Source organism: Myotis davidii, unplaced genomic scaffold, assembly GCF_000327345.1.
Source record: "Myotis davidii unplaced genomic scaffold, ASM32734v1 scaffold1070, whole genome shotgun sequence".
NCBI classification, from domain to species: Eukaryota; Metazoa; Chordata; class Mammalia; order Chiroptera; family Vespertilionidae; genus Myotis; species Myotis davidii.
Window position 1 is genome coordinate 176673 of NW_006281982.1, and position 12610 is coordinate 189282.

The following is a 12610-nucleotide window of genomic DNA, read 5'->3' on the forward strand; positions in this document are numbered from 1 at the left end:
CTCCATTCCAGGGAGTAAAGATTATGTAGCTTAAGCATGATTGTTCGTAGTTAAAGAGATTAATTACCCGCCTGGCACTTAGTGAAGGGGTTTTATTCCCTCCCTAACTTCAGGGGAAAATCCCTACCTGGGGAAACAACCTTTCTCAGAGAGGTGACCTTGGTTAAAACACATAGTGCCAAGAAGGTGAGCAAATATATTAAGAACAGTATGCCATATATGCCAGGTCCCTTGAAACAGCAAGGATGGACCTGGGATTCCTTTTGTTTGGGGTTCTCTGTGTTTCCTGGACTTGTAAGTCTATTTCTTTCACCAGGTAGTAGAAGTTTTCTGTCATTATTTCTTCAAATAGGTTTTCAATATCTTGCTCTCTCTCTTCTTCTAGCACCCCCATAATTTGGATGTTGGTACGCTTGAAGTTTTCCCAGAGGCTCCTTATACTACCTTCATAATTTTGGATTCTTTTTTTCTTTTTGCTCTTCTGATGAGATGGCAGGCATCCTCCCGACTTGCATCACCATATCCATGCCTCAGCTTCTGTAATCCTGCTTGTTTCTTCTGCTTTTGCTCTGCTGCCAGTCAGGCTTCTACTGTCTCAGGTTACAGCCCTCTTCCCAAATCGCAGCAGATACACGGAAACTTAACATGTAACATAGAAAGAATGTCTAGAATGTATGTATATGCCATATATGGGAGACAAAGAGCCTGAGAAACTATAAAATGCTAAACCCCACTTTGTTTAGGGCTCAGCCTCTGGAGAGGACTCTGCTGAATAGACATCAGTGTAATTAAAGAATCCTTTTTTGAACCTCTGAGTGTGTTTGGTTTCTTGCTTCCCACCAGCCTGATTTCTGCAATAACATTTGATTACAAGGGTGTTTTTTGCTTCCTCATATTTCAAGTCATTGATTTGATTCTCAGGATCCTCTAGTCTACTGTTGAATCACTGTATATTATTCTTTATTTCAGTCAGTGTATGCTTAATTTCTGACTGGTCCTTTTCCTTTTTTTTTTTTTTTTTTTTTTTTTGGCATTCTCACTAAGATCCTTGAAAGGCTCACTAAGTCCCTTAGAGGTTTCTAGAAGATTCCTGAGTAACCTTATAACTGTGGTTTTGAACTCTATATCCAGTAGTTTGCTTTCTTCCATTTCTTTCATTTGTGACTTGTTTGTCTCCACATTTTGGGTGCTTCCCTATGTTTGCTTCTATGTATTGGGTAGAGCTGCTAAGTCTCTTTGAATTGATAGAGTGGCCTTGTGTGGTAGGTGTCCTATAGGGGCCCAGTGACTCAGCCTTCTAAGTCACCTGAGGTGGACACTCTAGGTACACCCCTTTGTGAGCTGTGTGCACAGTCTTGTTGTAGTTGAGCCTTGATTACTGTTGGTGTCACTGGGAGGAATTGACCTCCAGGACAATTTGCTGTGGAGACCAGCTGCAACTACAGTGGGAGAGCTGTGCAGGAGACACCCTTATGGAGCAGAACTTGCTTCAGTGGGGCTTTGGTGCTCACTGAGTCTGGCTCTTGAGTCTCCAGGGAGGTACAAAGTCAGCCACTGCATGGGGCCACCCACAGGAGCTACAGAGAGATCTGCAGATTCCTCCTCTTTGTATCAGGTTTGGAAGTGCCCAGACAAGGCCCAGCTGTGAAGCAAGGCAGGCTGGTGCTAGTGCCGGTTCTTGGGCCTTTTATTGATAGGTTTGGGGCTCCATGACCTAGGTTTTTAGCTTGAGAAAGGACAGGCCATTAATATGCAAAAGCTGTTGCCCACAGCTTGGGTGGGGTTGTAAATTGGGTGGGGCAGGATCTCAGGAAATCACCAGGGTGGAGCAAACAGAAATGGCTGCCAGTCAGCCCTATAACTGAGGAGGTCCCAACACAGGAACAATGACCGCTGGGAACACCTCCGTCTGGAAGAAAGCCACCCCTGAGTTCCTGCCCTGATGCTAGACAGTCTAGTTTCTGCCCGTATGTGTATGGGTCTCCCAGAGCTTTTCCCGGCACTGAAGCTCAGAGGAAGTGGGAACTTGTAAATTCACTTCATGATGCCAGCCTTTTTAAAAGGAGCAGCTGGGTCTCCAGCAGCCTGTATGTCACTCAGCCCTAATCCACACTGGTTTTTACAGCCTGTAGTTCTTATTGCCTGTAAGAACTTCTTTTCCTAGCTCTGGGACCCTGGGCTGGGCATCTGGTGTGGGGCTAGGACCTCTTGATCCTCCTGACAGCCTCTGCAGAGGTGATCTCCCTCCTGATTAAAAAAGCAGCCCATGTGGCTGCCAGACCAACCTGTCCCCCACCTCCACACCTCCTACCAGTCTCAATGTGCTTTCTTTTTTACTTCTCTTGTTGTAGCACTTCCATTCAGCCAGCTTCCCAGTGGTTCTGGATGATGGTTGTTTTGTATTTTAGTTGTAATTTTGATGTGGTTGTGGGAGGCAGCAAGTACAGGGATTTGCCTATGCTGCCATCTTGGTTCTCCACTTCTCCTTTACTTTTGAAGAACAGTTTTGCCAGATATAATATTCTTGGTTGGAAGATTTTTCTTTCAGCACTTTGAATATATCATCTCACTCCTATCTGGCCTGTAATGTTTCTGCTGAGAAATCTGTTGATAATCAGATTACCTTGTACATGATTAGTCACTTTTCTCTTACTGGTTTTAAGATTCTCTTTTGGTTATAATGTGTCTCCATGTGGGTCTTTTTGGATACATTCTAGTTGGAGTCCTTTGAGCTTCTTGAACTTAGATGTTCATTTCCTTCCTCATATTTGGCAAGTTTTCTTTGATCATTTCTTTAAATAATCTCTGCCTCATTCTCTCTCTTCTGCTGGGTCTCCCATAGTACATATATTGATCTACTTACAGTGTTCCATAATTCTCTTAGGCTTTTTTCAGTTTTTCTTTTTCCTTCCTTCCTTCCTTCCTTCCTTCCTTCCTTCCTTCCTTCCTTCCTTCCTTCTTTCCTTTCTGTGTGTTTATTTTGTTCCTCTGACTCTGTAATTTCAAATTATCTATCTTTGAGTTCACAAATTCTTTTTTTTTTTAATCCTCACCTGAGGACATGCTTAGAGAAAGGAAAAGAGAGAGAAACATTGATGTGAAAGGGAAACTTTGATTGGTTTCCCTCTGCATGTGCACTAACTGGGGGGAGGGGGGTCAAACCTGCAACCCAGGTATGTGCCCAATAGGAGTCAAACTTGCAAGCCAGGTATGTGCCCTGATTGGGAATCGACCAGCAACCTTTCAGTGCACAGGACAGTGGTCAACCAACTGAGCTTCGCCACTGGGCCACAGATTCTTTATGTTTAATTATGTCTGTTTTTGAGCCCTTGTAGTGATTTTTTTAACTCAGTTACTGTATTATTGTAATCCTTAGCTCCAGAATGTCTATTTGGTTCTTTTTTATTATCTCAATCTTGTTGTTGATAGTCTCATTTTATCCATGCTTGATTTTTCTAATTTTATTTATTGTCTGTGTTCTTTCGTAGCACATTGAGCTTATTTAAGACAGTTAATTTGAATTCTTTGTTAGGTAGTTCATAGATCTCCATTTCTTTAGAGTCAACTTCTGGAGATTTATTTTGTTACTTTGGATCATGTTATCCTATTTCTTTGTGTATCTTGTTACTTTTTGTTGTGTTTTCATTTGGAAAACAAACAAACAAACAAAAACAGCCACTTCTCCCAGTCTTTTTGTACTGGCTTTGACCTTCACCCATCAGCCCTGCTAGAGATTATGAGAATTTCTCAAAATTTTTAGGGGATGCATCTTCTTTCTGCTTCTATGTGCAACTTCCCAATTTAAGAGGCTTGATGATTTCTTTTTCAAGATTTGTAATCTTTTGGTCCTCTGGTGTACTGCAGAATCTGTGGCACTGCAACAAGCTTCTGAACCCCCATTTTTTCTCTGCAGCCCACAAGTATCCAAAATATGCCAGTTCCTCTTTAGTGCTACAAGTCACATGAGACAGAAACCAGACCCTTGGGCAGTCCCTTAAAAAGCTGGCATGTTGGATGTACATGTCATTCCAATCTTTCCCTGCTGAGGAAGAAGCCATGAGTTGGACACATTCTCTTGATCACAAGCTGTGCCAGCTTTTGTCTGTAGTGGGAGAGGTTCTCTGATGCTTCAACAAGCCACTGAGCTCTTTTGTGTTCTTAGCAGTTCTCAGGCATCCAGAATATGCTGGTTCCTCAGGAGCACTCCAGACCAGTCTCTCAGGCAGTTTCATGAAAAACCCAAATGTTGGATATATATTCTATTGTTGTCTTTCTTCCCAAGGGAGACCTGCAAGTTGGGCTTTTCCTTCCAAATGTCAACTATCTTGGCTGTGAGTAGGAGCTGACATAGTTGAAATAAAATTGCTTTTCTTACCTGTTTCAATAAAGTTGTTCTTGCCTTTGAGCATCCTAACTGTTTTCTGGAGTTCTCATGAAAGCTTTTGGACCATAGGCAATGTCTTTGTAAAGGAACAAGGTCTGGTGCTTCCTGTTCCATTATCTTACTGACAGGAAAACTTTTAAGTCTTTTGATATATACTACCAAATCTTAGAAAATTTGTTCATTTCACTTGCTATTCTGATATTTTTTAATCTTAGTCATTTTAATAGGTGATGTTAAATTCTAAATTTAGAATTATATGAATTTTAAATTATGTAATGTTTGATATCTACAAAATAATCTGTATAGTGCTGTTATGAAGCATATTAATAAAATTAAAATTAATAAAGCCATCATAAAACATTAGAACCAGAACATTACTGTTATACCTACCTGTGTGCATTCTGTCTTCTGCTTCTTTCACACATAACTACTATGAGTTTTATATTTTACTAGAGGCCCAGTGCACAAAATTTGTGCACTGGGTGCGGGGGTGGGGGGGGCCTGGGTCCCTCAACCTGGCCTGTGCCCTCTCACAGTCCGGGACCCCTTAGGGGATGTCCGACGGCCTAAACCTGCAGTCTGACATCCCCTGAGGGATGTAGCAGTGTACCAAAGTGGCAGGCAGCCAGGGCAGAGCCCGAATTGGGACCACGCACAGCTCATGCTCAACCCAGCCCACTGCTCCTGCTGCTGCAGAGTCAGGAGAGGTTCCCAACACCATGGCAGCTGCACTCACCAGCTGTGAGCCTGGCTTCTGGCTGAGCGGCGCTCCCCCTGTGGGAGCGCACTGACCACCAGGGGGCAGCTCCTGCATTGAGTGTCTGCCCCCTGATGGTCAGTGCACATCATAGCAACCAGTTGTTCCAGTCATTCTGCCGTAATGGTCACTTAGGCTTTTATTATATAGGCTAGAGGCCTGGTGCACGAATTTGTGCACCAGTGGGTTCCCTCAGCCTGGCCTATGGGGTTGGGCCAAAACCGGCTCTCCAACATCACCTGTAGGGTCCTGGATTGTGAGAGGGCGCAGACCAAGCCGAGGGACCTACCGGTGCACAATCGGAGCCGGGGAGGGACACGGGAGGTTGGCCAGCTGGGGAGGGACTGCAGGAGGGCTCCAGGGCATGTCTGGCCTATCTCGCTCAGTCCCAGTCGGCCGGACCTCAGCAGCAAGCTAACCTACCAGTCAGAGTGTCTGCCCCCTGGTGGTCAGTGCACATCATAGTGAGCTGTTGAGCGGCCTTAACATATCATTAGCATATTACACTTTGGTTGAATGGCCGACTGGTCGACCAGACACTTAGCTTATTAGGCTTTTATTATATAGGACTAGTAGCCCAGTGCAGAAAAATTTGTGCACTCGGGCTGGGGGGGAGGGGAGCTTGCAAACTAAAACTAAAAGGATTATAAAAGAGAGAACTGCCCAGCCAGCATGGCTCAGTAGTTGAGGATCAGCCTATGAATCAGGAGGTCACAGTTTGATTCCTGGTTGGGGCACATGCCCAGGTTGTGGGCTCAGTCCCCGGTGGAGGACATGAGGGAGGCAGCCGATTGGTAAGTCTCTCTCATCATTGGTGTTTCTATCGCTCTCCTTCTCTCTTCCTCTCTGAAATCAATAAAAATATATTTTTTAAAAGAGAGAGAGAATTATATCCCTTGGAAGTTGGCTTCAAACAAAACAACCTTGGCAAATAAGTATGCTTTAACTTTGTGATGTAGTATTGTTTTCTCAACATGTTAAACAAATGCATTTTTATTTTTGTGTTTTCAGATAGTGGCCAGAACTGTAGTGCCAATAGTAAAGGTGAACAGCTAAGTGCCAAACTCAGAGCTTTACCCGGGACAAACGAGCCTTATGAAAGTAGCAGTCACAAAGAAATAGGCAAGTGACCATGTTCCCCACCCAGCCCCACAGGTACAACAGGTCTGAAAGCTGGTGAAATGGCAAAAAATGTATAATTGGGCATTAAGAATTTTATATATACAGAGAATTGAAATGACTTGGGAGAGCATTTCTATTCACTCTGCATTGTTCTCACAGTTTTGATTATGAGACTAACTGGCTTCATGTTTGTTTATTTGAGATATATACATATATATATTCATATTCTAATGTAACCATCTGTTTTTAACCTAGATGCCTCATATGTGGATCCACTTGGCCCTCAAATAGAAAGACCAAAGACTGCAGCCAAGAAAAGACTGGAGGAGGATGATTTTGCTGATGAAGAGTTAGGAGATGATTTGCTTCCAGAATAATATGTACATTATGTTATTTATTAAAGGAAAGAAATTACCTTGCACGATAATACCCATGGTAAAACCTTGGATTAGATATACAAACTTTAATTTTGTACACTTCCAAAGTTTTTAATAAGTTTATTGTGTTCTGTGGGTATGGGTTTAAGTCTTGTTTTGTTTTTAATGGAAAAAAACATGTGAAAGTAATCCATTAACCTATGACTTCCTTACCCTTTTTAAAACATTGACCTCCACCCCACCTCCCCAAGTAAGTAATGAATTTTGTTGGACAACCAGTTATCACTCACACACACACACAGACACACACACATGCATAAAAATTATCTTTAATACTGCAGTGTATACTATTTTCTATAATTTCATTTTTAAAGTGTTATAATGAAAACTGCATTGATTTCTTGGATTGCAGCTTGAAAAATACTATGCTAGAACATATCATTGCTGGATATTTAGTCAAGCTAATTTGCTTCAAGTTTGGAAACTATACTTCTTTGGAAGTTTGCCTGAGGAGGGATTATACTACTACTAGAGGCCCAGTGCACAAAATTCGTGCACAGGCGGGCAGGGGGCGGGAGGGGGGTTCCTTCAGCCCATCCTGTGCCCTCACACAATCTGGGATCCCTCGGGGGATGTCCGACTGCTGGTTTAAAGGCCTAAACTGGCAGTTGAGTTATGTGTCAGAATCAGGGCTGACCACAAAATGTAAGCCAGAATCCATGCATGTCATTGCTGCATCATCCTGTTTTTTCAGTGTTAGAGTAGTCTTGCCTGGTTTTAATTTTTAAATCTAAGAGACTGTTCCCAGTATATAGGATAGGGTCCCTAGGCCTGGCCAGCAATCAAGGCCGATTTGGGGGGCAATCAGGGCAGCCCTCACTGGCACCCACCTTGGCTGGTAGCCTGGCGCTGCCCACTCACTGCCCCCATTCCCTGCCACTGCCACCACCAGTTGCCTCCCTCTGCCCACTGGCACCCGCCTTGGCTGGCCTGGCACCGCCCACTCTCAGACCCCACCAACCGCATACTGGTCATTCTGCAGGTCGTTCCACCATTTGGTCAATTTGCATATTAGGGCTTTAAGAGTAAAACAATATGGGAGATCAAAGGTGGCTGCAGAGGAGGTAGAAACTATACACACCACCTCCATGTGCCAACCTGGATTTACAGCCAAAAATATAGAGCAATCAACCTGAAAAAACAACTGAAAAACACCTGAACAGGAGTATTATATCCAAGGATTGCTAGAAGCTACAAAGAGACTGGTAAGAAGGGCAGAGACACGAAGAGAGCTGGTCCCTGCACCCAGGTGTAGTGGCTGAGAAGCCAGAGGGCTATTGTGGCTCCAAAAGTTTCCCCCCAGGCCCAGTTGGTGTGGTTCAGAGGTTGAGCGTCAACCTATGAGCCAAAAGGTCACAATTCATTCCAGGCCAGGGCACATGCCCAGGTTGTACGCTCAATCCCCAGTGTGGGACGTGCAGGAGGCAGATGATCAAGGATTTTTCTCTCATCGATGTTTCTCCCTTCATCTCTGAAGTCAATAAAAATATTTTTAAGTCCTCTCTGAGGAGAATGAGGTCTCAATCTCATGCCAGAACCCCCAAATCAGAGCACCAGGGCTGGGAAGAAGAGCCTACATAGCATCTGGCAGCAAAAATAAGCAGGGACTTTGCTGGAAAGAGAAGAAAGCCTGCTAGCATCCCAGGTGCTCTCCTAAGGGGCATTGCACAGGAGCTTGCTCTTGGGCACTTACCCAGGGCTCTCATAGAGGGAAGAAGACTCAGAAGCTATAAAGAGAAGATCTGGGTAGCATAGCTCCAGAGATCTGGAGGGTTGGCTACTGAGGTCCCAGTCCCGAGTCAACATCCCCCACTGCCACAGGCACCATCTCCCAGGGTCAGGCACTTCTATTCTTACAGCACTGGGGAAAGGGCACTAACCCCATCTTCCAAATACTGGTGACACCTCCCTTCAAAGCTCAAGTCCTGCATAAAGGACTGTTGGCTGCATCCAACAGAGACCTGGAGAAACTACTAGCATAGAAAGGCTTTCAGATGGTCATTGAACTGATGGCTTTGGAACCAGGGCCAATCTTTGCCCTATCCCACAGGTTAGGGAGACTCCCTTGTCAGGGTCTGTGGCAGCGGGCAGCTGTAGAGCTAGGGTAAGGCTTGTACTTGCTCTCCTCCCATGGGCCTGTGCCACTCCCAACAGAGGGCTGCCTTGACTTGCATTGCCAAATCCTGCTAAGCTCAGTTCTTTGGGGGGAAGGGAGCAGCACAACTCAGAACTGGGACATTTGGTGCAACGCCCCCTCAGAGTCCTCCACTAGGTCTCTGGAAGTGCATTGCAGAGCTAGGCAGAGGTGAGCAGATGGCTCCCCCCCCACCCCCCAAGAACCAACGCCATTCCCAGTGGAGGGCTGCCTTGATTTGTTCTTCCAAGGCCTGCAGTGGGGGAGCACATCTGAAAGCCCAGGGCTTCAGATTGCAGCTACAGCGTCAGAGTTTCTGAAGGCATGCCCCCAGAGCTATGGGGAGGAGGCATGCAGTTTTTTATGGGCCAGTGCCACCACCAATGGAAGACGGACTTTATCTGTTTTCAAACCCCCAGCTGGCCACGTCCTGCTGGACTGTTTCAAGAGAGGAAGGAGGCTCCACTCAGAGCCAGACATTCAGAGTGCATCTATCTCAGAGGCTTCAGTCCAGGACTTGAGCAGGTGTGGCTACAGAACTGAAAGAAAGAGTGAAGCTCACCCCCCTCCCATCCCACCCCAATGGTACCACTCCTAAAAGAAGGCTTTCTCCATCTATTTGCCCAAATTCCAGTGACCCTGTCCTGTCTTACTGAGCTTGATCCTGCAGTGAGGACAGCTGGCTATACCCAACCTGAGCCTGCAGTATGCTCCTCCTGTGGGGCTAGTTTTGGAGAATGTAGCAGAGACCAAATGGTATAGCTCTGGAATAGGGGCCATATTCTTCCCATTGTGTGCGAAACGATGCTGCATTGAACTAGGGGGCCGACTAGCCCTGTCTGCTCAATCTGGTCACTATGACACACTGAGCTTGAGCCCTGTGGAAGGGCCAGTGGGGCATGGCCATCATGGGTCCACTCTACAGCCTTTCTTCATAAGACTCTGGAGGAAGCCCAGGCAACTATTGGGGGGAGGGGGGCAGAGCAGCCAACAGGTGAAGGCCAACCTCAGGAAACCTTGGACTTGTTGAATTGATCCCAGCTCAGAGCTCTAGGAAGCCAAGTCATCTACACAGATTGGCCCCTTCCACACACACCCAAGTCAAGTAGACACAGGCACACGCAGTGAACAGCTTGGTAACTCTAGATAGGTAGACCAAAACTGGTTACACATAATGTCTGGCAGCAATCTGCACCTGAACCACACTCAAGTGGACCAAAAACCAACACAAGCAGTGCTGGGCTTCAGACCAAACCAGAGCTTGACCCAACCAGCCACACAAATTATATACCCAAAGGAAGATTCTAGCAAGAACCAGATCCTGATGAGAATAACCTAACCTTGGGAAGCAGCCCCTGCATAGCATCTCATACAACATGACAGAGGTTTACTCCTATAATCATCCAATCTGAAAGGTTAACTGCATCTATAATAGGGCCAACAGCATTCATCAAGATGGAACTACAACATGAGATATACATAATCCACAAGAAACATTCTTGGAATATGAGGCTCAAGTGATCTGGAAGATTTTGCCACTGAGCCCAACAAGACACCTTGAGATTGCACCTGCACAGCAGCTTGCATGCCATGATAAGGGTTGAGCCTTACAGTCAGATAGCCTGATGGTTGAAACCACCCACAAATTGGCCAACAGCAATTAAGACCCAATTACCAACATGAAGGCCCAAACAACCCACACAAGAGACATTCCTAGAGCACCCAGCTCAGGAGATGGAGGTTGCAACACTGGGTCCCACAGGACACCTGCAACAGAAGGCCACAATTCCAAGACTGGGAATCATAGCAGTTCTATCTAATCCATAGAAACAGACACAAAAAGCTAAAATAGGGAGACAAAAAAAAATAGCTCCCAACGGAGAGAATGCTAGTAATCTCTAGAAAAACAGCTAAATGAGATGGAGGATGGCAATTTATCAGAAACAGAGTTCAAAGTAATGGTTATTAGGATGCTCAACAGCATGAAAAATGACATCGAAACCATGAAAAATAACCAGTTGGAAATGAAGATACCATATCTGAAATAAAGAATATATTGGAAGGAATAAACAGCCAGTGAATCGAATCAGCAATTTGGAAGGCAAAGTAGGAAACACACACACACACACACACACACACACACACACACACACACAATCAAAGCAGCAAAATGAATGAAAAAGAATGATGGTGGTTTAAGGGAACTTTGAGACAACATGAAATGTAGCATACACAACATAGGGATACCAGAAGGAGAAGAAAGTGAGCTAGGGCTACAGAACCTGTTTAAAGAAATAATGACAGAAAACTTCCCTAACCTGGTGGGGAAAAAAAACCACACACAAGTGCAGGAAAACAGAGAGTCCAATCAACATAAACACAAAGAGACCAATACCAAGACACAGCATAATTAAAATGGCAAATGTTAAAGACAGTGAATTTCAAGGCAGAAATAGAGGGATAGTCAGTTACCTACAATGGAGTTCCCATAAGACTGTCAGCTGATTTTTCAACAGAAACACTACAGGCTGGAAGGGATTGGCATGAAGTATTCAAAGTAATAAAAAGCTGCAAGCAAGCAGCTCTACCCAGCAAGCCTATCATTTAAAATCAAAGATAAAGTGAGTTTCCCAGACAAAAGACTAAAGGAGTTCATTACCACTAAACCAGCATTTCAAGAAATGCTGGGGAGAAACCAAGATGGTGGCATAGAAAAACACGGGAAATTGCTGCCTCCCACAACAACTTCAAAAATACAACGAAAAGACAAAATGGACATCATCCAGAACTACAGAAAGGCTGGCTGAGTGGAAACTCTACAACTAGAAGGAAAGAGAAAAGCACACTGAGACTCAGAGGAGGAGCGGAAGTAAAGTGCAGAGGTACGGAGGCTCAAGCGCACGCAGGGAAAGGGGCTGGCACCTGAGGACGCAGCTGTCTTTTTGAATCGGGAGGGAGTCACAAGCTCCCGACTGCTCTGAACTCCGATTCCGGGAAGTCTCTGGGGACCCAGACTCATACGGGGAGGAATTGGACTGTCTGGCAGCAGGCAGAACTCGGAACTTGAGGGGGGCTTTCCTTCAGAGGTGCTTGCAGCAATTACTGGGACACTGAGATGCTGGGCCCCTTAGGGCAGGGCTGAGGACCTGCCATAGCTGCTTGCTCTGCCTGTTGATTCTGAGACCCCACCCCACACAGACTGCAGTAGAAGCTTTTGCATATGAACGCCCTGACCCTTTGCAACCTGAAAATTACCTAACAAATTGCAGCTGGGCCAGACAGACCCAGAACTTCCAAGAGAAGGCCCAAGGCCCCACAGCAGCTTGCATTGCTTCATAGCTGGGCCTCATCTGGGCACCTCCAAACTCCAAAAAAGGAAGGGGAATCTGCAGATCTCTTTGTAGCTCCTGCTGGGTAGCCTCAGGAAGAGGCTAAATTAGCACCTCCTTAGATCCAAGAGCCAGTATACCCAGTGATCAGAGTGGGACCATCCAGATTGCAACTCCTCAGATCCATAAGGGACACACTCAGGGGGGAGACTCAGTGAGCACTAAAGCTCCACTGAAGCAAGTCTTGCCCCATAAGGATGTCTCCAGCACAGAAGTTCTCCCACTGCAGACACAGAAGATTCTCACAGCCAATTGGCCTGGAGGTCAATTTCTCCCAGTGATACCAACAGCAATCAAGGCTTAACTACAACAAGACTGTGCACAAAGCCCACAAAGGGGTGCACCAAGAGTGTCCACCTCAGGTAATTGGGGAGGCTGAGCCACTGG

The 12610-nt window shown here is 45.5% G+C and overlaps 1 protein-coding gene across 4 annotated transcripts in view; it reads left to right on the forward strand.

Moving 5' to 3' along the window:
• The window catches only part of IFT88 (intraflagellar transport 88), a 167276-nt gene extending 160198 nt beyond the window's left edge, over positions 1-7078 (forward strand). For all 4 annotated transcript variants that reach the window (XM_006752647.2, XM_015563113.1, XM_006752649.2 and 1 more), the window contains 2 exons: positions 6153-6263; positions 6519-7078. In XM_006752647.2, coding sequence (XP_006752710.1) covers positions 6153-6263; positions 6519-6640 — 233 coding nt within the window. In that variant the 3' untranslated portion in view covers positions 6641-7078. The remainder of the gene's footprint in view (positions 1-6152; positions 6264-6518) is intronic.
• The last annotated feature ends 5532 nt before the right edge of the window (positions 7079-12610 follow it).